The 23,652-nt window shown below is 42.5% G+C and overlaps 1 protein-coding gene across 3 annotated transcripts in view; it reads left to right on the top strand.

The window, feature by feature from the left end:
* Positions 1 to 23,652, top strand: part of LOC119965493 (protein diaphanous homolog 1-like) — a 421,840-nt gene that overhangs the window by 378,474 nt on the left and 19,714 nt on the right. For all 3 annotated transcript variants that reach the window (XM_038796347.1, XM_038796349.1, XM_038796348.1), the window contains one exon: positions 7,731 to 7,820. In XM_038796347.1, coding sequence (XP_038652275.1) covers positions 7,731 to 7,820 — 90 coding nt within the window. The remainder of the gene's footprint in view (positions 1 to 7,730; positions 7,821 to 23,652) is intronic.

Below are 23,652 nucleotides of genomic sequence, written 5' to 3'. Positions count from 1 at the left end.
TGTTTCACAGTAAAAGGGAATGGGAAATTGCAGCTGGAAAGTGTGAGGGCGCAGACAACATTGTGCTTGGCTGTTATGCCTTCCAAACCTGCCAATCCTTTGTAGGCTCCCACATAAATAATGAGCATTTTGGAAGATGGCAGTCGGATCCCAGGGGGACAAACATTGGCATCTTTAAAAGGTGTGCGAGGGGAAGATGTTAAGCTGTACTGTGAAGTAAAAACAAATATGAGGCTTCTCTTTAACCTGACACTATGCCGCAGCCCATCATGTAATCCTGCTGCTGATTCACTGTGGCATCTCCAAGGTGGGCACCGTTAACTGTAATGGGCATTTGCTGCAGACATTACTCCTTTAACAGCTCTGCCTTTGCAGCCCTTGTTAAGAGACCAATGCGCTAACACTGCTAAAGCCTGTTGCTAAGTAACAGTCTCCATGAGCCTGTGAAAGGAGTTTGGCTGCTTCCTACATCAACTGGGAAAACAACTCGTTCTGCACGTATAAACTGTGGTCGAAAATGGAGCCCTCAGCCAGATTCATCAGCGGCGCACTGTTGGGATTTTTGGCTGGTCACAAATTTTCTGACCTGTCCCCTAATGTAACTCACATCCACCAGTTTTATCTGCTTTCAAAACAAATTGCTGATATAATCTGCAGAAGAAAAGATTGCTGACACCAAAGTAACGCGATTAATTTTTATAATGTTCATGCCTCACATGTACAGTGACCTGCAGTCATCCATTTTACCTCCTGCATCTACCAGTTACTGTGTCTTTTCACAAATTTCTGTGACAAAAGGAAGATTGCTGAGTTGTTACTGGGCAGCTGCAGTTGGGTTTGTAGGGAGTGTAAGTGCTTAATCCATTTTTTGAGCTTAAACCAAAAACAGACAACATTAAGTACTCAGATTTTAGACTGTTGGCGCAGATTGTAAGCAAAAGACTAAATTTGTGTGGTTCCTTATGTGTACAAGAATGCCATATGGATTTCAGATATAGAACACTGTTGTCAGATAGTGTTGGAAGGAATTCAGTGCAAGGACATTTCTGATGGATTTGAGGTGGTAATTAATGTGAAGTAAGACTGAAGATGACAGAACTGTATTTTTTTTTAAATTTAGATTACCCAATTATTTTTTCCAATTAAGGGCAATTTAGTGTGGCCAATCCACCTACTCTGCACATTTTTTGGGTTGTGGGGGGGAAACCCACGCAGACACGGGGAGAATGTGCAAACTCCACACGGACAGTGACCCAGAGCCGGGATCGAACCTGGGACCTCAGCGCCGTGAGGCAGCTGTGCTAACCACTAGGCCACCATGCTGCCCTGACAGAACTGTATTTAAACGTCATTCATTATATTTGATCCTTTGACACTTCTAAGGAACAATTGACCCCTTAGTTCTCCAGATGAAATGAGCAGTGCGTAAGGTGGTAAAACCACAAAGTGAAATTAGGTTGGTTTCCGTTTAAACAAAACTGAAATGCAATCTGTTTCTTTGATCTTACTGTGACTGCAACCAGACGTGTAAAGGAGAAGCTCTCGTCACATTTGATGGAGTGTCAAGCTGAAAGGACGCAACATGTAGTGGCAGTGCTGGCAATCTCTCACGGCAATACCTTGAAAAATAGCAGTGTCAATGGAAATGTACTTTTTTGCACTTCAATTTTCTCCTCTTGAAAAATACTGACAAATAACCTCGGTATAGTCACCCATTCTGGCACAATAGATTGCCCCTCGCGCACCCCCACCCCCCCTCTCATTTGGCCTGTTGTACCTTTATTGGCTCCTTCCTGTATCAGCCTCATCGAACAGGTGCCGGAATGTGGTGACTAGGGGCTTTTCACAGTAACTTCATTTGAAGCCTACTTGTGACAATAAACGATTTTCATTTCATTTCATTTCATTTTGAAACAATTATCCAGTTTATTCTACCACACCGCAGCTTTTGCCCCAATAGCCTGTAAATGTACGTGGTCCCACTCTCCTGCCTTATCCCCGTAACCATGCACATTCTTTCTTTTCAGATAGCAATCCAATTCCCTTTTGAATACCTCAATTAAACCTGCCTCCACCACCCTGTCAGGAAGCTGGTTCCAGATTCCAACCGCCCTCCGAGTGAATTTCTTTCCTCATATCAGTTCTTCTCCTTTTGCCAATTATTTTGAATCTGTGCCCTCTAGTTCGTGATGTACTCCTGGGATCTTGAATACCTCTATCAAGTCTCCTCCCAACTGCCTTTTCCCCAAAGAAAACAGTCCCAGCCTTGCTAATGTATCCTCAAAGTTACAGTCCTTTATCCCTGGAATCATTCTAGTCAATCTCCTCTGCGCTTTCTCCAATGCCCTCACATCCTTCCCAAGTATGGTCCCCTGAACTGGACACAGTACGTCAGATGGGGCGTAACTAGTATCTTATACAAGTTTAACATGACCATCCTTACTCTTATGTTCAATGGCACTAATATTGAAAAGACACTATATGCTTTATTAACTGCCTTCTCAATCTGTTGCCGCCTTCAATGAATTATGTTCATGGGTACCGAGGTCCCTGTATACTTGCACCTCCTTTAGAGTTTCTCCCTTTATTTATTACTGTTTCTCCACATTCTTTCTGCCAACATGAATCAGCTCACACTTCACTGCATTGACCTTCATCTGTCACTTGTCTGACGATCCACCAATGTGTCTATGTCCAAAGTTCAAGACCATCATCACAGTTTACAACATTTCCAATCTTCATATCATCTGTACATTTGGAAATCATGTCCTGAACATCAACGTCTAGGTCATTAATATATATCAGGAAGAGCAAGAATCTCAACACTGACTCCCTGACGAACCATCCTCCAGTCTAAAAAAACAACCATCTATCCTGCTTTGCTTCCTGCACTCAGCCAATTCCTTTTCCAAGTGCCTAGTTTCTCTTTTATTCCATGGGCTAGAATTCTGTTCCCAAGTCTGTTGTGTGGCACAGTATCAAATGGCTTTTGAAAATCCATATACACCACCCTTTGGCAACCTTCTCTGTTACCTCCTCAAAGAAAACTCCAACTTTGTTAAACACAATTTCCCTTAATTAATCCATGATAGCTTTCTTTAATTATCCTGCACTTGGCGGAGCAACTAAGTCCCCAAACAATAGTTTCCACAAGTTTCCATATCACTGAAATCAAACTAACTGGTCTGTAGTTGCTGACTTTGTCCTTTGCACACCTTTTTTGAACAAGGTGTAACATTCACAATGTGGGAAGCTGTCCAGGAGTATGTTAGAATGGACATGTCTAGCAGTGACAAAGACATGAATGAGGGTTTCAGTAGCAGATGAGTTGAGGAAGGGGCAGAAAGATGAGATGCTATGTTATGTGATTGGAAACTCATCTCAGAGTCTATTTGATATCAAAGTTTGAACAGTCCAGTTTGTTGTGTTATGCTGCTTCGGATAACACAGGCTGCTATTTGATGCAGTCTTAACTAAAGGATGCTCCAGACTCTGAAATGAGTTCAACGTTTTTCTTGAACTATTAACACAGTTCTCAAATAAGTTTGACTCTCTGCTAATCTAACTGTAGTAACTCAGTCTAACTGTACCAGCTTGCCCTAAGCCACGTGCTGGGGTGTGATGCTGCTGATCAACACTGTCTAACTCTCTAGATGTCTGTCTGTGGAAAGAGGCAGGATGCGAGTGCCTCATCCCTTTTATAGTGTTTATGTCATGCCCCCTTGTGGTGATGCCACCTCTAAGTGTCCTGACTGCCCATTGGTTGTGTCCTATTCATTGGTTGCATGTTTGCATATCATGACACAGTTCAGCCTCAGATGGTTGTCGGGAAAATGATTGAGTCAGTGTTGTGGCAGCAGAGTTTATGGCAGGGGCACAATGGCTTTTTAGAACATACAGTGCAGAAGGAGGCCATTCGGCCCATCGAGTCTGCACCGACCCACCCAAGCCCTCATTTCAACCCCATCCCCTTAACCCAATAACCCCTCCTAACCTTTTGGACACTGACAGCCCCACTTAAGTCCTTATTTCCACCCTATCCCCGTAACTCAACAACCCCTCCTACCCTTGTTGATCACTAAGTGCAATTTAGCATGGCCAATCCACCTAACCACGTCTTTGGACTGCAGTCTTCCCAATATTTAATTATAGGAAATTTCTGCCCATTCAGTACTGAATGTTAGCTGAGGTTGGCCTGGCAATTTAAAGTCAGTAGAGGATTCAAAACTGTGGCTGACTTGGTCTTTGTGTGTATGTGAACAGTTGGGTGTGCAGTAGTGTAGAAACGTGAGAAAAAGTAACTGGGATGAAATGAGAACAGACCGCTGTTCAGGAGTATGTTAGAATGGACATGTCTAGCAGTGACAAAGACATGAATGAGGGTTTCAGTAGCAGACGAGTTGAGGAAGGGGCAGAAAGATGAGATGCTATGTTATGTGATTGAAAGCTCATCTCAGAGTCTATTTGATATCACTGAAGGTACATTCTCTCAATTCTCAGTTAAGTTTCATTTCATCACCAATTAATTTCTGTGCCACTATGATGGGGTGAGGCAGTTTGCCGATGATTTTTGATGCAAAAAAGAGTGATGATGGGATAAAGTTGGTTGTCGTCAGCATATGGCACAGTGGATAGCACTACTGCCTCACAGTGCCAGGGATTTGGTTCAATTCCGGCCATGGGTGACTGCGGAGTCTGCGCTTTCTCCCTGTGTCTGCATGGGTTTCCCCCCCACAGTCCAAAGATGTGCAGGTTGGGTGGATTGGCCATGATAAATTGTCCCTTAATGTCCAAGAATGTGTAGGTTAGGTGGAGTTACAGGGATAGCACGGGGGCGGGGGCCCAGATTGGATGCTCCTTCAAGGGTCAGTACAGACTCGATGGGCTGAATGGGCGCTTTCTGCATTGTAGGAATTCTATGGTTCTATGTGTAGGAACCGGCATTGTGTTTTCAGGTGATGTAACTTAGAAGCAGCCTATGGATGGGAGCAAGGAGGAGTCCAAGGATGGCTCATTGGGGGACACCAGAGGTAACTGCAGAAATGGAAAGAGATGGTGTTGATAGTGATGTACAAGCCAAACCATTGGGGTTTGAGTGGTTATTCACTCACTGGAATTGACACGATCAGAAACTAACTTGATTTTATCCTCAAATGGTGTTGGCCATGTGTATGCTCCTGCAAGAGTTGTGAATTAGTGATTGAGTGTAAGAACCCTTAGTAATATTTTCCTCCTTTTCTAATGCACATGCATAGAGGCCAATTGCAGCAACTCCACTATTAACTGTGGTCAGCTCACTCAGCACAGAAAATTGATTGCTTGGTACCTTCCTTGTCTCAAATCTACATTTGGCAACATAGTTAACCAGAAAAGCTATTCTTGAGCATGCTTTAAGTATATTTTCTCTTGTTGAATCCATTTAATCAATTTAAGCTGTGTTCCAAAATTGATGTTTCTTTAAATTGGACATATGCCATGATTAACAGGAGTTGTGCAATGGTAAAATGAAATCTAATAGCCTGGAGGAGCAGAAGGCAGCTGCTACAATTTGTGGTTTTTTTCCCCTTTTACTTTGGAACTCTTAGATAAAACCAGTCCATTCCTGGATTATAGGGACAATGCTCAATTGTGGCGTGCCTTGTAATTACAGTGTAATTGACCATTATTTCTGTGACACCTGCAAAGCGCTGAAGGAGGCACTGGGCAGATGTTTGGGTGACCCTGTGTGGGAGAGGACAGTCTCAAATTCCTCTTCCGTAGTCCTATCAGAAATGTATTTGTAATTTGATAGTTGAGTAAGTAAATGACATATGGTATATTTCTTTATTCATAGTGGATTATTCTCCTAACCTTTTGAAACTTTTGAACCACGTTGTAGGAATGGCAGTGTCACCTTCAAATATATAAATGGAAGGGGAATATCATTCCTGGCAAAGTCAGGTCCAATAGGAAATCCATCCCTAAGTTCTTTTATTAAGCAAATCAGAATTTTATTAGAATCAGGACTCGAGTGCTGTTATCTGGACTCTTGCCACATCTAGCAGGGTTCCTCATCAGAAGCACAGCCTGGCTGACTTGGCCTTTGTGTGAATGTGAACATTTGGTGTGCGGTAGTGTAGAAAAGTGAGAGAAAGTAAATGGGATGAAATGAGAACAGACCATTTTTACCTTCACTACCAAAGGTACATTCTCACAGTATCATGTTTAGTTTAATTTCAGCATTTACCAGCCCCTATTAATTTCTGTGACACTATGATGGGGTGAGGCAGTTTGTCAGTGATTCCTCGATGCAAAAATAATAAACATGTTAACTGCTAGAAATGTATTGGAAGTTGATTAACATCTGACAGTGAAAAGATTAGCTGAGTTCTGACAGGGTCAAAAACATTTTCTTCCAAATGCTTAAGAATCTGTTCTGAATTCCCAGCAATATGTGAGGTTTGTTAGTTGGGTTTTTTTCCTGCATTGTTTGATGATTTAGTGTACCTAAATTTGGTGTCCCTGTTATATGGAGGCTGGCTCTGGCTGGACAGTCAGATAAACTCCTGCTGTTTTGCTTTAGAACTTACAGTGCAGAAGGAGGCCATTCAGCCCATCGAGTCTTCACTGACCCACTTAAGCCCTCACTTGCATCCTATCCCCGTAACCCAGTAACCCCTCCTAACCTTTTTGGTCACTAAAGGCAATTTATCATGGCCAATCCACCTAACCTGCACGTCTTTGGACTGTAGGAGGAAACTGGAGCACCCGGAGGAAACCCACGCAGACATGGGGAGAACGTGCAGACTCCGCACAGACAGTGACCCAGCAGGCAATCGAACCTGGTACTCTGGGGCTGTGAAGCCACAGTGCTGTCCACTTGTGCTACTGTGCTGCCCTTTGGCATTCACTTTTTACCAAGAGACCAAGTAATCTCCTTTGATACCTTTTTGTTTCGAGATATATATTCTGTGAAATGTTCATGAATATTGTAGCATCTCTCTCGATTTAAATTTCCCTTTTTATTAGTCAAATTAAATATTGTTCTAATTAGCCTGAGAAAGTATTAAATCCTGCTCCAATAATGAATGTATAAATTCCCTGTTTTGTTTCGTACTGCGTCACAAAGGCCAGGAGAATCTAAAGATTTGATTTCATTGCCCGAGTTGAATTATCAATTCTTTCACGAGGAAGTTGTCCTTGAAAGAAGATGTGTCATAGTTCACACGGCTGCATGCTCTTCAGTGATTATAAATGGGAATAGCGTACATGTCATGTAATAATAGATATGGTGCTCTCTATCCTCAGTCCAGCTACTGATGTGTGATCACTGGCGGGGAGGGGATAATGAAAGGTAAATCTGGTATCTACAGCATCAAATTCCAGCAGGACTCCACACCTGCATGAAAGAATGGAAACAAAAGCTAGGTATGATAGGTGAATTATTGACATTTAGACTGCTGATTGGGTTATGCATACTTAACTGGAAGGTATTGTCATTTTTTGTATTAGATATTGTGGAATTATGCATTTGTGAAGGTATTCTATGCACTGATACAGGTTGTTGTTGTATACTTATATTCTACTAATTTTGGCCATTCCAAAGGTCAGCTCAGTAGCACATGTTCATGCTTAAGTCCATTGTAATTCCTGAATCAGTTGAGCCAGCTGAGATTTCTGATTTGTCTTGCGGTATTAACTGGATTAACTGTTGTCTGACCGCCTGTTTGTTGTGCTTTATCCTCATGCAGAGGGTGATTCCACAGGGGTGATGGACAGCCTAATGGAGGCCCTTCAATCAGGGGCTGCCTTCAGAAGAAAGAGAGGTCCGCGCCAAGCTGGTAAGAACAATTTCAGCTTTTTAATGTACAATATAAAACATATTTCTGCACACTTACAAGTCCTTAAACCATTATTAATCAACTGGAACGTGTTGGTTGGAAGGAGTGCCAGTGAAATTTTGTGGAACTTTATCGGCAAGCTGTGATTTTCCAACAGTATTGTGACGAAAGGTTAAGAAAGTATTTTGGCCTTGGCATTACTAATGTCACATATTGTTCTACACACCTAACACAATTTTTTTCAGAATAAAAACAGAAAATGCTGGAACTACTCAGCAGGACTGGCAGCATCAATTTTTTCCAGTTCTGACAGAGTCGTTGACTTATTTCTCTCTCCACAGATGCGAGCAGGCCTGCCGAGTATTACCAGAATTTTCTGTTTTTATTTCAGATTTCCAGCACTCGCAGTATTTTGCTTTTGTAGATTTTCTTGAGAGTTTTCTGTCACATATTTCAAAATCAGGTCTCATCCTGACCTTGGATCATTTAGCAAGGCAAGTGAAAACTATTACATTTTTCTGAAACAATTTGCTATAGCTGGGCAAGGGAAACACTTAGGATCCAGGAATCGAATCCATCCAACTTTGCTCCATTTTCAACTTGTAATAGACGTACATGAATCCGAGAAGGCCACTCAATCTCTTAAACTTGTTCTACATTCAGTTAGATCATGGCTGATCTGTATCTTAACTCAATGTGCCCATCTTGGTTCTGTGACACTTAATGCCATTGCTGAAGAAAAATCTATCAATTTCAGTTTTGAAATTTTCAATTGGTCTCAGTCCAAACAGTGAGATTTTCAATTTTCCACCATCTTTTGAGTGGAAGTGTGGTTCCTGGCCTCACCCCTTAATGGCCAGCTCTAATTTAAAGTTTTGACTCCATGTTCTGGGGGGGGACTCCCACACCAGAGGAAATAGCTTCTCTCTTTTTATGCTATCAACTACTTTAAACATCTTAAATAGCTCAATCAGATCTTTAACCTTGAGTGGTACAGGAATGTTACAGTATTTTGCATATATCCTGAATAAAACATAAGGTTTCAATTTAATTTTATATATATATATATATATATATATATATATATATGAAAATGTAACGAAGGTTGCCATTGTCCCTGAGGACTATAGGCTGCTCTCCCCTTTTGAGAGAGAGCTGACTTGGCTGTGTTTTGACCTGAGGGTCACCACACTTCAGATAAGGGAACAAGATTGAGAAGGTGGGGCCTTTATGGATAACCTCAGCCAGTACAGGAATTGAACCCGTGTTGTTGGCGTCGCTCCGCATAACGAACCAGGTGTCCAGCCAACTGAGTTAATCGATATATAATATATTTATTTATTTATTTACATAAAACTTGCAGATATCATGCAATCCATATTATCTTTTCAGCATAATTTCAGTATTAACTTCAAAGCTGTCAGCAAAAGAGTTTATTTTAGAGGTTCAAATGACCGACCATCATCTTGCATTTAATCAGCAAACTATTTGAATGAATACAGATGTTGAATTGATTTATGTTGCAGTACAGCACTGCGGCACTAACACTGCTGTTAGTTTCTGAAACAAGGCAGTCATATTGTGGAATTGTTCATCTTCTACACTTATTTATGAAAAACACATCTAATGCACATGTCAGCCGTCAGTGCGAATCGGTTTAAAGTCAAGGTTGTGTGCTAAGTTCATCCATAGACTTGAGCACATAACGCAGTGCTGCAGTGTTGGAGATATCACCTTTAGGATGCAACATCTAAACCAAACCATGCCCTCTGAAGGACAAAAAGACCTCCTGGCACTATTCAGTCAAGCTCCCTGTGGTCTCCTGATTAATGTTTATCCCTCAAACAACTTCACTAAATCAGATGATCTGATCATTTATCTCATTGCTAATTTTGGAACCTTGATGTTCCCAAATTGTCTGGTGCATTTTCTCGGAATACAAGTTTTTTTTTCCTAGCCTGTTTCAGATTGATAGATGATCACATCATTCATCACATACACTTCTTTTTCATGGACTTTTCAATCTCGACACAAAACCATTTGCTTGGGAATAAGAACAGAAAATTCCAGAAAACTCAGCCGGTCTGGCAGTATCTGTGGAAAGAGAGCTAATGTTTCAAAGCTTGGGAAATTGGGTTTGAAAGTTTGCTTCCTTTGTTTAATTCCGAATCAATGCATCAAAATGATAACTCTGGATATCCCCAAATTCTGACAAGTGATCTCGAAGTAAACTGCGGCATTATTGTCGGCTGCTGCTTTCCCAGTGCAAATCCTACTCAATACACACACAAAATTCATAATGTCAGATAGCATTTGACAGGACAAGATAGCTCTTTGGTATATTGTCCAAGTGCGTACTATATAAACAAACTGCTCTCTCCTGGGAGGCTATCACAGCTTGTTTTTGTGATGTCGGAGAGAAGAGCTGGTTGCACAGAAAAATGTGATAGTGGGCCTTTTTATCAAGTACTCTTGTATAGCAGAAAAGCCATTTACAAAGGACATTAAGAATCAACCATACAATATGAACTAGAAACAGGATCGCAGATTCCCTGCGTTGAAGAGAATTGGTGAACCCATTGGTGTTTTTTTTTAACAACTATTTGAGTCAGTAAGACTGATTTTTTGCATGTAGCTTTACAAGTTGCCATGGTAGTATTTGAGTTGCAATTTCCAAAGTTCAGCACGCAACCAAAACCTTTTCTTATATTGTTTTAGTGGTGTGAATCACTATGCTTGGTCAAATTGACTACTGAGCACACACTTGGAATTGAGTCTAACACCATGTGTACTTTCTGGCCCAGTGTCATACTAGGTGTTGACATGAAACCTGCAATAAGACGTCAGTTACTGATCTGTTCACAGGCACCACCCTCCCCCACCTCCCAGACTAGGTCGCTTTAGCAATGTAACAAAATCACTTTTTTCCTTGATGCTCACATTAATTGAGAAAAAGAAACAGAAGAACAAATCTGAAGATAGAGAAAATATTCCAGGATACCTGAAAAGCATTATTGAATTATACGTGCCCTGATTTGCCAAAGTGATAATAGGCTGAAAGATTAGTGGACTTAATATTTATTTATTCACTCTATTTTCATGTTGGCAAGACAGTACCCATTATTTCTTAATGCAGCCTTTTCTGAATCAATAAAAAATGGTGGGTTTAAAAAGTTGTTTTAGACGCCTAGACTGGCGGCTGACTCAATTGGCTATTGTGTTGTTACAATAGACTGAAGATTGTGAACGGCAGCTGGATCATGAGCAAGTTTTATAAAAGATATATCAAATAAGACCATGAAATGCTTTCAGAGAACAGTTAAGTAAATAATACTGCCTGACATTGAGCTTAAGATGAAAGGCTTTCTTTCTATCTCAAATTCAGCTGTGCAACCATTACCCAAAATAGATTTTCTGAGAGTGCTGTGTATGTGGGTGAGTCCTAGCTGAATTAATAACATTACAGGAAACAACTGATGATTTTCTAATAACGATAAATAATGGAGCTCTACGTCTGGGAATGCAGCTGGTAAGCATCGGCTCGTCAGTGGTCTTATGGAGCCAAACACTGACAATGTGATAATGCTGGGTGAATGCTGTACTTAAGCCATTTTACTTCAAGACAGCATGACAGTCTTATGCAAAACTCATAATTCATCTCCTCAAGCTAAGCCCATCATCAATGACAACCACTTAAGACTTCACTCTGGTGTTGGATCACTTCGGAAGCTCTCTCCAGACGTAACCCAAATTTGGAAAAGGTTATGTTGTTAAATGTTTTTGCAAGGAGGAAAATGTTACATATTTACCATTGCACTTCAACAGAATCTCAGTGGCAACTATGTGTCTGATGCATAGTAAGCAGTGCAGTTTGTTTCCCATTAATATTCATTTCGCAAGAATCCACTCATAGCCTAGAGCTCCCATGTATCTATTTTGGCTATTTCACTATCCATGGCAAAAATTCACGTGTTGCTTACTTACATTGGTTTGCATAAATCTTTGTATTTTTCTGCTTTCTTACAGCTTTTGTCCAACTCATTCCGCAGTTTGTGAGCTACTTCCTCCATGTCCTAGTTTGACATCCTCTGCAAATGACTACTTTGCAGTGAGCAATTGACCTGTGCAAATTAAATGCAGTTGTGGTCCCAGCACCAAGCTCCACACTCAGTACTCATTTGTACTTCACAGTAATAAGGGCTCAGTGCACGTCTACACCCCAGTATTATGGGTTCTACACACCTCTGCACCATCCCCAATACTATGGGTTTATCACGCCAGTAGACTTTCAGCACCTGAACCAAATAACGTTGTGCTAGAGTTAATAGATGATTTGGTTGTGCGGTATCACAGCCCTGCCCTTCTTTCAATCAATAAGTACAGGTAGGGATCTGGAGAAGGAATCCCGAGTAATTTATTTTTTCCCTGCAGCATCCTAAATGTGCCCAGACCAATTTTAGCCCACAGTCTGGCTCCATTCACAGCCAGTTAACTTCAGTACAGATGAGGAGCAAACCTTGGAACTCTCTACTTAGAATTCACTTCTGTACTAATTAGTTATCTTAGCTGAGCAATTTGAGAACCTTCTTGATCCTGTTTCAGTTAATTTTCTATTCTGAAGAAATAGTTTGCTGTCCTCAAATGTCCAATATAATGTAATTCAACCATTTTTAAAAGATGAGCGATATGGGTGAAATACAGCCAGGTAAATTATTTAGTATTATGTTTCCAATACAGGCTTGTAAAGAATCCAGGCAACTTGATTTCAATTTTCAAATCACAAATCAAGGTGTATCAAACAATTAAACAAAGCTTTTTGAACGCTACTAGAACATTGCATGTTTAAGATCTGTTAGACAATGATCCTATGACTCTTTAAGTCATTCTGTGAGTTCTATTTCAGAATAAAAGTAACCAGGGAACAGGCTTTCTTGGACTTAGCAATGGGTAATGAGGTGGGTTTAATAAATGACCTCAGAATAAAAGATCCCCAGGAAGTGGTGATCATAACATGACAGAATTTAACATTCAGTTTGAGAGTGAGAAGCAACTGTGTTTAACTTAAATGAAAGGGAATTACAAAGAATTGAGGATAGAGTGGACTGTGCAGATAGATTAGTAGGGAAGGTAATAAACATGGAATGGCAGACATTTAAGGAGGTAATTTGTGACTCTCAGCAAAAATATATCCCAGTAAGGAGGAAAGAGTCTGAGAGGGATAAACCAACTATGGATAACCAAGAAAGTTAAGGAGAGTATTAAGTTGAAAGAAGTTTGGATAAATTCAGAATCCAGCAAAGGAGGACTAAAAAGATAATAAAGATGGAGAAAGGGAGAAAATAAACTACAAGGGCAAACTATTGACAAATATGTAAACTGACGAGAGCTTCTTTAAATATATAAAAAGGAAGAGAGAGGTCAAAGTCAACATAGGCTCCTTAGAAAATGAACCAGGGGAGATAGATGTGGGGAACGAGCAAATGGCATCAGTCTTTACGATGAAAGATACTTCAAATGTCCCATTAATACTAAAGAATGCAGGACAGGAATTAAATGCCATCATCGGTATTAGTATTAGACAAACTAATGGGGTTAAAGACAGATAGGCTGTGACCCTGATAGCTTGCATTCGAGCATCCTAAAAGAAGCAGTTACGGAGATAGTGGATGCATTGGTTGTAATTTTTCAAAAATCCTTGGATTCTGGAAAAGCATGGAAAACTGTCAATGTGGCATCCCGATTCAAAAAGGGAAGGAGGCAAAAAGTAGGCAACCGTCAGCCAATTAGCCGAACGTCGATTATTGGAAAATGTTGGAATTAATTATTAAGGAAGTAATAGCACATTTAGAAAATGATAAACTAATCAAGCTGAGTACGCATAGGTTCATGAAAGGGAAATAGTGGGCTGAATTCTCCGTTTCAATGGTTAACCAGCAGAGGGCAGCAGAGCAGAGCTACTGATCAGCTGTTCTGGGGAAATTTGCATACGTGCAGTGCGGTCAGCCTAATTTGAAGGTGGTTTGTGGAGGGGCTGTTGTCAAGTGACAGTTAAACCCAAAACACTTCGTCAGTGTTTCCCACCCTACCTCCTCCTCTAACCAAAAAAAAACCCACGGTCGTTGGGAAGTGGGAGCTGGGGCCTGTCGTGAAGGTGAGTGAGTGCCTTTAAATTTGCTTACCTTTCAGGGGGAGCAGGGTTTGAGGGAATATCAGGTAAGCTCTTCCTTTATTTTTATTTTTCTTGTTTTTTTTTAATCTAGAGGTGATGTCAGGGAAGGCAGTACAATGCTCCTCCTGCAGAATGTTTGAGGTGAGGGACACGTTAGTGTCCCTGCTGATTTCATCTGTGGGAAGTGCACCCAACTCCAGCTCCTCAAAAACCATGTTAGGGACCTTGAGCTTGAGCTGGATGAACTTCGGATCATTCGGGAGGCAGAGGGGGTCATAGATAGGAGCTTCAGGGAAGTAGTTACGCCAAAGACTGGAGATAGATGGGTAACTGTAAGAGGGACTGGGAAGAAGCAGTCAGTGCAGGGACCCCCTGCGGTCGTTCCCCTGCGTAACAAGTATACCGTTTTGGATACTTGTGGGGGGGGGGACTTACCAGGGGTAAGCCATGGGGTACGGGCCTCTGGCACGGAGTCTGTCCCTGTTGCTCAGAAGGGAAGGGGGGAAAGGAGTAGAACATTAGTAATTGGGGACTCAATAGTCAGGGGCACAGATAGGAGATTTTGTGGGAGCGAGAGAGACTCACGTTTGGTATGTTGCCTCCCAGGTGCAAGGGTACGTGATGTCTCGGATCGTGTTTTCCGGGTCCTTAAGGGGGAGGGGGAGCAGCCCCAAGTCATAGTCCACATTGGCACTAACGACATAGGTAGGAAAGGGGACAAGGATGTCAGGCAGGCCTTTAAGGAGCTAGGATGGAAGCTCAGAGCGAGAACAAACAGAGTTGTTATCTCTGGGTTGTTGCCCGTGTCACGTGATAGTGAGATGAGGAATAGGGAGAGAGAGCAATTAAACACGTGGCTACAGGGATGGTGCAGGCGGGAGGGATTCAGATTTCTGGATAACTGGGACTCTTTCTGGGGAAGGTGGGACCTCTATAGACAGGATGGTCTACATCTGAACCTGAGGGGCACCAATATCCTGGGGGGGAGATTTGTTAGTGCTCTTTGGGGGGGTTTAAACTAATTCAGCAGGGGCATGGGAACCTGGATTGTAGTTTTGGGGTACGGGAGATTGAGAGTACAGAGGTCAGGAGCACAGATTTGACTTCGCAGGAGGGTGCCAGTGTTCAGGTAGGTGGTTTGAAGTGTGTCTACTTCAATGCCAGGAGTATACGAAATAAGGTAGGGGAACTGGCAGCATGGGTTGGTACCTGGGACTTCGATGTTGTGGCCATTTCAGAGACATGGATAGAGCAGGGACAGGAATGGTTGTTGCAGGTTCCGGGGTTTAGGTGTTTTAGTAAGCTCAGAGAAGGGGGCAAAAGAGGGGGAGGTGTGGCGCTGCTAGTCAAGAACAGTATTACGGTGGCAGAAAGGATGCTAGATGGGGACTCTTCTTCCGAGGTAGTATGGGCTGAGGTTAGAAACAGGAAAGGAGAGGTCACCCTGTTGGGAGTTTTCTATAGGCCACCTAATAGTTCTAGGGATGTAGAGGAAAGGATGGCGAAGATGATTCTGGAAAAGAGCGAAAGTAACAGGGTAGTTGTTATGGGAGACTTTAACTTTCCAAATATTGACTGGAAAATATATAGTTCGAGTACATTAGATGGGTCGTTCTTTGTACAATGTGTGCAGGAGGGTTTCCTGACACAATATGTTGACAGGCCAACAAGAGGCGAGGCCACATTGGATTTGGTTTTGGGTAATGAACCAGGCCAGGTGTTAGATCTGGAGGTAGGTGAGCACTTTGGAAACAGTGACCACAATTCGGTGACCTTTACGTTAGTGATGGAAAGGGATAAGTATACCCCGCAGGGCAAGAGTTATAGCTGGGGGAAGGGCAATTATGATGCCATTAGACATGACTTAGGATGTGTAGGTTGGAGAAGTAGGCTGCAAGGGTTGGGCACACTGGATATGTGGAGTTGTTCAAGGAACAGCTATTGCATGTTCTTGATAAGTACGTACCAGTCAGGCAGGGAGGAAGGGGTCGAGCGAGGGAACCGTGGTTTACCAAAGAAGTGGAATCTCTTGTTAAGAGGAAGAAGGAGGCCTATGTGAAGATGAGGTGTGAAGTTTCAGTTGGGGCGCTTGATAGTTACAAGGAAGCGAGGAAGGATCTAAAGAGAGAGCTAAGACGAGCAAGGAGGGGACATGAGAAGTCTTTGGCAGGTAGGATCAAGGAAAACCCAAAAGCTTTCTATAGGTATGTCAGGAATAAAAGAATGACTAGGGTAAGAGTAGGGCCAGTCAAGGACAGTGGTGGGAAGTTGTATGTGGAGGCTGAGGAGATAAGCGAGATACTAAATGAATACTTTTCGTCAGTATTCACTCAGGAAAAAGATAATGTTGTGGAGGAGAATGCTGAGACCTATGCTATTAGAATAGATGGCATTGAGGTGCGTAGGGAAGAAGTGTTGGCAATTCTGGACAAGGTGAAAATAGATAAGTCCCCGGGGGCTGATGGGATTTATCCTAGAATTCTCTGGGAAGCCAGGGAAGAGATTGCTGAGCCTTTGGCTTTGATTTTTATGTCATCATTGACTACAGGAATAGTGCCAGAGGACTGGAGGATAGCAAATGTGGTCCCTTTGTTCAAGAAGGGGAGTAGAGATAACCCCGGTAACTATAGGCCGGTGAGCCTCACGTCTGTTGTGGGTAAAGTCTTGGAGAGGATTATAAGAGATACGATTTATAATCATCTAGATAGGAATAATATGATTAGGGATAGTCAGCATGGTTTTGTGAAGAGTAGGTCATGCCTCACAAACCTTATCGAGTTCTTTGAGAAGGTGACTGAACAGGTAGACGAGGGTAGAGCAGTTGATGTGGTGTATACGGATTTCAGTAAAGCATTTGATAAGGTTCCCCACGGTTGTCTATTGCTGAAAATACGGAGGCTGGGGATTGAGGGTGATTTAGAGATGTGGATCAGAAATTGGCTAGTTGAAAGAAGACATAGGGTGGTGGTTGATGGCAAATGTTCAGAATGGAGTTCAGTTACGAGTGGCGTACCACAAGGATCTGTTCTGGGGCCGTTGCTGTTTGTCATTTTTATAAATGACCTAGAGGAGGGCACAGAAGGTTGGGTGAGTAAATTTGCAGACGACACTAAAGTCGGTGGAGTTGTAGACAGTGTGGAAGGATGTTGCAGGTTACAGAGGGACATAGATAAGCTGCAGAGCTAGGCTGAGAGGTGGCAAATGGAGTTTAATGTAGAGAAGTGTGAGGTGATTCACTTTGGAAAGAATAACAGGAATGCAGAATATTTGGCTAATGGTAAAATTCTTAGCAGTGTGGATGAGCAGAGGGATCTCGGTGTCCATGTACATAGATTCCTGAAAGTTGCCACCCAGGTTGATAGGGTTGTGAAGAAGGCCTATGGTGTGTTGGCCTTTATTGGTAGAGGGATTGAGTTCCGGAGCCATGAGGTCATGTTGCAGCTGTACAAAACTCTGGTACGGCCGCATTTGGAGTATTGCGTACAGTTCTAGTTGCCTCATTATAGGAAGGACGTGGAAGCTTTGGAACGGGTGCAGAGGAGATTTACCAGGATGTTGCCTGGTATGGAGGGAAAATCTTATGAGGAAAGGCTGATGGACTTGAGGTTGTTTTCGTTAGAGAGAAGAAGGTTAAGAGGTGACTTAATAGAGGCATACAAAATGATCAGAGGGTTAGATAGGGTGGACAGTGAGAGCCTTCTCCCGCGGATGGAGGTGGCTAGCACGAGGGGACATAGCCTTAAATTGAGGGATAATAGATATAGGACAGATGTCAGAGGTAGGTTTTTTACGCAAAGAGTGGTGAGGCCGTGGAATGCCCTACCTGCAACAGTAGTGAACTCGCCAACATTGAGGGCATTTAAAAGTTTATTGGATAAGCATATGAATGATAATGGCATAGTGTAGGTTAGATGGCCTTTAGTTTTTGACTTCCCATGTCGGTGCAACATCGTGGGCCGAAGGGCCTGTACTGCGCTGTATCGTTCTATGTTCTAACTGCCGGCTCAAACGGAGAATTCACGGGAGTTCTACAACTGCTCACATATTCCGAGTCCACTGAGGGGCTAGCAGCGGCGCCAGGTGAAACTCCCCGCTCCCAAGCCGAGAATGGCCGGGCTCCTGGCCGTGCATGTTCACGGCGACGACCTGCAATGGTCACGACGTACAGCATGGCGCCGGGCATGCATGGACCCGACCCGTATCTAACACTATTGTGACCCCATAGGCCACCCCTCCCCCCAGCCCTCGCGGAAGCCCCCCGCCCCAGGCCAGCAGTACAGATCCCGGCTGAGTGTGGCGGCACTGGACACGGTCGGGCAACAGTGAATTCAGCCCAGTGTCTAATTTATTTTTGAAATTTTCAAGGAAATCTCAATCAGCGTGTATGGAGGGGAAGCAGTAGATGTGCTGCATTTGAACGTCCAGAAGGTGTTCAACAAGATTTCTCACAAAGGTTAAGTCATAAGATAAGAACCCATCATGATGGGCATGATAGAGAATTGGCTGATGGGCAGGAAACAGTGAATGAATATGGATAACGTGTGGCGGTGGTGGGAAGGAGAAGGGGTAGAGTGGGTTAGGATGGAGGAGGAGTCTAGTTTGAGGGCTATGATGATGCAGTTTTGCCAATGGCTCCGAGTAGGTATTCAAGGAGCCCAGTGATGCAGTCCGCAGTGAAGATATGGAATCAGTTGAGGAGGCATTTTATGGTGGAAGGGTTGTCGCTGTTAACACCACTGTGCGAGAAGCATGAGTTTGAGCCGGGGAGGGTGGATAGTGTGTACAGGAGGTGGAGGGAAGTGGGGCTAGTCAAGGTGAGGGATCAGTATTTGGAAGAAGGGTTCGCCAGTCTGAAGGAGCTATGGGAGAGGGTAGAGCTGCAGTCTTAGCCAGGCTAGTGGAGGAGGAGGTGGACCCGGACCATTTGGTGGTGATATTTGAGGTTTCGGAGAAGCCGGAGGTCATGGAGAGGAGGAAGGCCGATGTCATGGCCTTCGCCTCTCTGATTGCACAGTGGCGAATTTTACTGGAATGGTGGTCGACATCGGCATCGGGGGCTAGCGGTTTGGTTGGGTGACCTGTACGACTTCCTGCAATTAGAGAAGATAAAATATGAGTTAAGAGGCTCTTCAGAGAGGTTTGAGGAAAGGTGGGGGATGTTTGTGACCGTTTTGAGGGGCTGTTCGTCCCGGGGGGGGGGGGGGGGGGTGAAAATGGGGAAAAATCTCTGCAGACTGTATAGTTGATTGTTGGGAAACATGTTTCCCGGAGTTTCAGTTTGCTGTAACTTGTTTTGATACATGTTTGTAATAAAATCAATTTTTAAAAATAAAGAAACAGCGAGTGGGGATAAGGTTGACGACCTGTAACCACAGGGATCAGTGCTAGGACTGCAACTGGTCACAATATATATTAATGACTTGGACGAAGGAAGCAAATGTACTGTAGCCAAATTTTCAAACGACACAAAAATAGGTGGAAAGGCAAATTGCGAGAGGGATACAAACAGTTTGCAGAGATATTGATAGGTTAAGTAAGTGGGCAAAATGTTGGTAATGGAATATAATGTGGGAAAATGTGGAATTGATTTCAGAAGGAAGAACAAAAGAACAGTATTATTTAAATGGAGAAAACTGCAGAAAGCTGCAGCACAAAGGAACTTGAGGATACTTGTGTACAAGACACAGGAAGGTAGCACACAGGTGCAGCTGGTAATCGGGAATGGTGTTGGAATGTTGTCCCTTATTTCAAAGAGGTTGGAGTCTAAGTGTAGGGATGTCTGAAGCACTGTGAGCAGTTTTGGTCCCTTGTTTAAGGAAAGGTATTTCAATGGAGGCGGTTTAGAGAAGGTTCACGAGGATGATCCCCGGTATAGAGGGATTGTCTTCTGAACACAGTTTAAACATGTTGGGACTCTACTCATTGGAATTTAGAAGAACGAGAAGTGATCTCATTGAGCCATACTTTAGGGGCTTGGCAGGGTAAATACTGAGAGGATGTTTCCCCTCATGGGGCAGTCTAGGGTCAGAGGGGCATAGTCTTAAAATAAAGGGGTGACAATTTGAGACTGAGATGAGGAGGAATTACTTCTCGGGGGTTGTGAGTCTTTGGAACACCTTGCCACAGAGAGTTGTAGGGGCAGAGTCTTTGTGTATATTTGCGGCTGAGATAGATAGATTCTTGATCAATAAAAGAATGAATGGTTTTTGTGAAAGGGCTTGAAAGTGGACGTGAGGAATGTTGTATCAGCCGTGATCCAACTGAATCGCTGAGCAAGCTCACGGGGGCGAATGGCCAACTCTTGTTCTTGTTTCTTGTGGTCATACTTTAATTTTTCTTCTGTCCTGAGATAGCTGATCCAAATTGGAACAGTTGTTCGAGACTCCATGCACCTGGGCCTAAGATGGGAAAGCGTCAATCCACCTTCCTTCCCTTGGGTGAACCCTGCTGGAAAGTGCACTTGTATAGCAATTGGTTGGAACGTGCTTTGACCTTGGTATACCACCCTGCACCCCCCCCCTAAACTTTCCCAGTGCAGCACCCTGTGGACTACGTTATCTCAGCTTATGTTACGGATGGTTAAGGTAGCAGAGGTTTGAGGTGATATGAAACTCTACCTTGGTGCAAGGGCATCAGTAAGGACCCAGTGCTTTTTTTAGGAGAAGGAGAAGATTAGCAAAGTAGGAACACAACATATACACATTCTGATTAGGTTTTAAAATAAAACTTGTTCCAAAAGAATATTCTTAACAGAGTGATCGTACCTCGATTTGAGGCCACTAGCATAGGATCATAGGAACGAGGAATAGATGTAGGCAATTAAGCCCTTTGAGCCAGTTCCGCCATTCAATCAGATCATGGCTGATCTCTTCCTGGTCTCAAATCCATCTCCCGACCTGTTCCTCATTTCCCTTTAACCATTTTTTAAAATCGGAAATATATATTTCTCCTTCTTGAAACCATTTGCTGACTCAGATTCCACCGCACTCTGAGGCAGCGAGTTCCACAAATTCACCACCCTCTGTGAGTAGTTCCTCCTCATCTCCGATCTAAATCTACCGCCGCTTAACCTATATCTGTGACCTCTTGTTCTCGATTATAAGGGGGAAAATTGAGTTTATGTTTACTTTATCAATTCCTTTTAGTATCCTTTAGTATTTCGATCAGATCCCCTCTCATTCTTCTAAACTCCAGCGAGTATAAGTTTAATCTCTCCTCTTATGTCGACCCTTTCATCCCCGGAATCAATCTGATGAACCTCCTCTGAACTGCCTCCAAATGCCACCACATTCTTTGTCAAATAAGGACCAAAAATGGACTCCCAACTCCAGATGTGGTCTCACCAACACCCTGTACAATTGCAACAACACTTCTCTACTTTTGTACTCCTGTTCTTTTGCAGTTAATGTCAACATTCTATTTGCATTTTTAATTACATGCTGTATCTGCATACCGACTTTCTGCGATTCATGAACAAAGGCACCCAGATCCCTCTGCCAAGACAGACTTTGACTCTGCTTTCCATTTCGATAACTTGCTTTTCTATTTTATCGGCCAAAATGGACAACCCCACACTTAACTATATTAAACTCCATCTGCCAAATTTTGGCCCAATCTCCTTTCCTATCATTATCCATCTGTAAAATCTTTATCTTCTCTTCACTGCCTACTTTCTCACCTATTTTAGTATCATCCACAAATTTTACTACGCTGTCCCTGAAGTGCAGCTAAGCAGTTACACCTAGCAATTTGAGATGATATTTGCTGAGAGCAATTCATGGTAAGTGAAGCTGAGTTCTCCCACTAGCTTTGCAACAAATTATGGCCAAGGAAATTGATACTCAAGCCACCAATTAATCGCTGTTTGAACTATAGTGTTAGATACGGTTATCAAGTATCTAGTAAATACTAAACAGATTAATTATACAATTCCAAGGTTTTTTTTCCTCTTTTTATCTCTCATCTGGTGCCAAAGTGAATCCCTATTTCCTTAAGCCAGTTGGCCTAAATTAATTTTAATTAAAGCTGCCCATATTGCTTCCATGCGAAAACTTTCCAATTGCCGTCATATAAAATGGTCCATTATGTTACATTTTTGGTATCTGCTTTCCACCTGATTCATAACCTCCACATCTGTAAATTAAGTTGAGATGATGAACTTGTAGGCCAGAGAGCTAATTCTTGACTGTCAGATTGAAGTCCCAAAGACCCTGGAACAGTATTAAGTAAGCAGATGTTTGACCTTTTATTTTGGGCCGGTGTATCTGCCAGATTTTTTTGATTCATCATTGTTTCTTTATTTGACTGAGAAAAGCAGATCAGAAACGACCCAATAGGAGAGCTCTCAGCAACAACACACAACACATATCAGAACCAATTGAAAGTTGAGACATGACCCTGCAGCAATCCAATCAGCAAATCTCTCGGAGGATCTAGACAGCACAAATGTGCCTACACAGCATAACCTTGATTTATATTGCACCACATGGCAATACAGTGTGATTCTGATTATACATATGATGCAAATTGCATCTCCTTAAAAGCATCTTCCACTAAACCACCATCACAGTAAAATCGATGCAATCTAATTCAGTCTCTGTGCAAGTAACACACCGATATCATCAATCTAAGAGCCAAATGCACTAAAAATCATAAATTATTACACTCCATTATAGACTAAAGCTGCTCCAGACACAGCCCTGTAGCATGCTTTGCTTTGTGATTCAAACAACATTTTACAAATTTAACACTTTCTATTCTGCTGTAAAAACCTGTTTTTTGTTGTGCTAATACGTTTACTGTGATAGATACTGGCGAGTGAGTTGCTTGATTGTAGCCTAATCAATGTTTAAGATGACACAAATCATGAGAAGCCCGGTATTAGATTGCATGTTGATGCTGTGTTTGCCATATAATATAGCCAGAGTGGCAGTTTCTGCTTTATTCGTGAATAAACCTCTAGTACAATTGGAGAAATTTATGAATTTCCCGTCAGGTTTTAATTTTATTTGCTGTTGGCTGCAAATTATCAGCATATTTCTTCAAACCACCACTGCCAGACTTCTATTTATTTAATTGCTTAGCAAACTGCTTTCAGGTTTTGCTTTCCACTACACTTAATGTGGTGTCAATGTATTATAAATGAACTGATTGATGAATGTCACCACAGTCAGTTAATATGGTAGGATCTGTAATTCACACTGGTTCTATACAGAAGTCCATTTATATTTTTACCCACCAGCCTGACCCAGAGTCTGTCGCATTGATGCCTTACTGCAGCACTATATTTCACAGGCCTCGATACAGCTTGACATTTCTGCATACACACCCAGTGCACGTCAGCTGCCAGAGTACGCTCACTCTATTGGTTGTGATTCTTTTATTGATGCTCAGTGCATAGTCTGCAGATTATCTTCAGGGCAGAGCATTCGGGTTTCGAAACTGTCTGAGGAGATATCGAGCATGAACTTTTACTTGGGGTTATTAACAAAAATGAAAGTTTGCAGATGGGTCAAAAAAGGTGCATGTTTTTTTGACAGATAGCAGATTTACAGTGCAGGTGTGAGCTCTGAACCATCTCGCACTGAATAATTTATTTTGAGGAAGCTCCAGAATCTAGTCAGTAATTTCAAAAAGAATGTGAAGAGGGAGAGATTCAACTAT

The sequence above is a fragment of the Scyliorhinus canicula genome, chromosome 4 (genome assembly GCF_902713615.1).
Source record: "Scyliorhinus canicula chromosome 4, sScyCan1.1, whole genome shotgun sequence".
NCBI classification, from domain to species: domain Eukaryota; kingdom Metazoa; phylum Chordata; class Chondrichthyes; order Carcharhiniformes; family Scyliorhinidae; genus Scyliorhinus; species Scyliorhinus canicula.
This window is presented reverse-complemented; position numbering and strand designations above follow the sequence as displayed.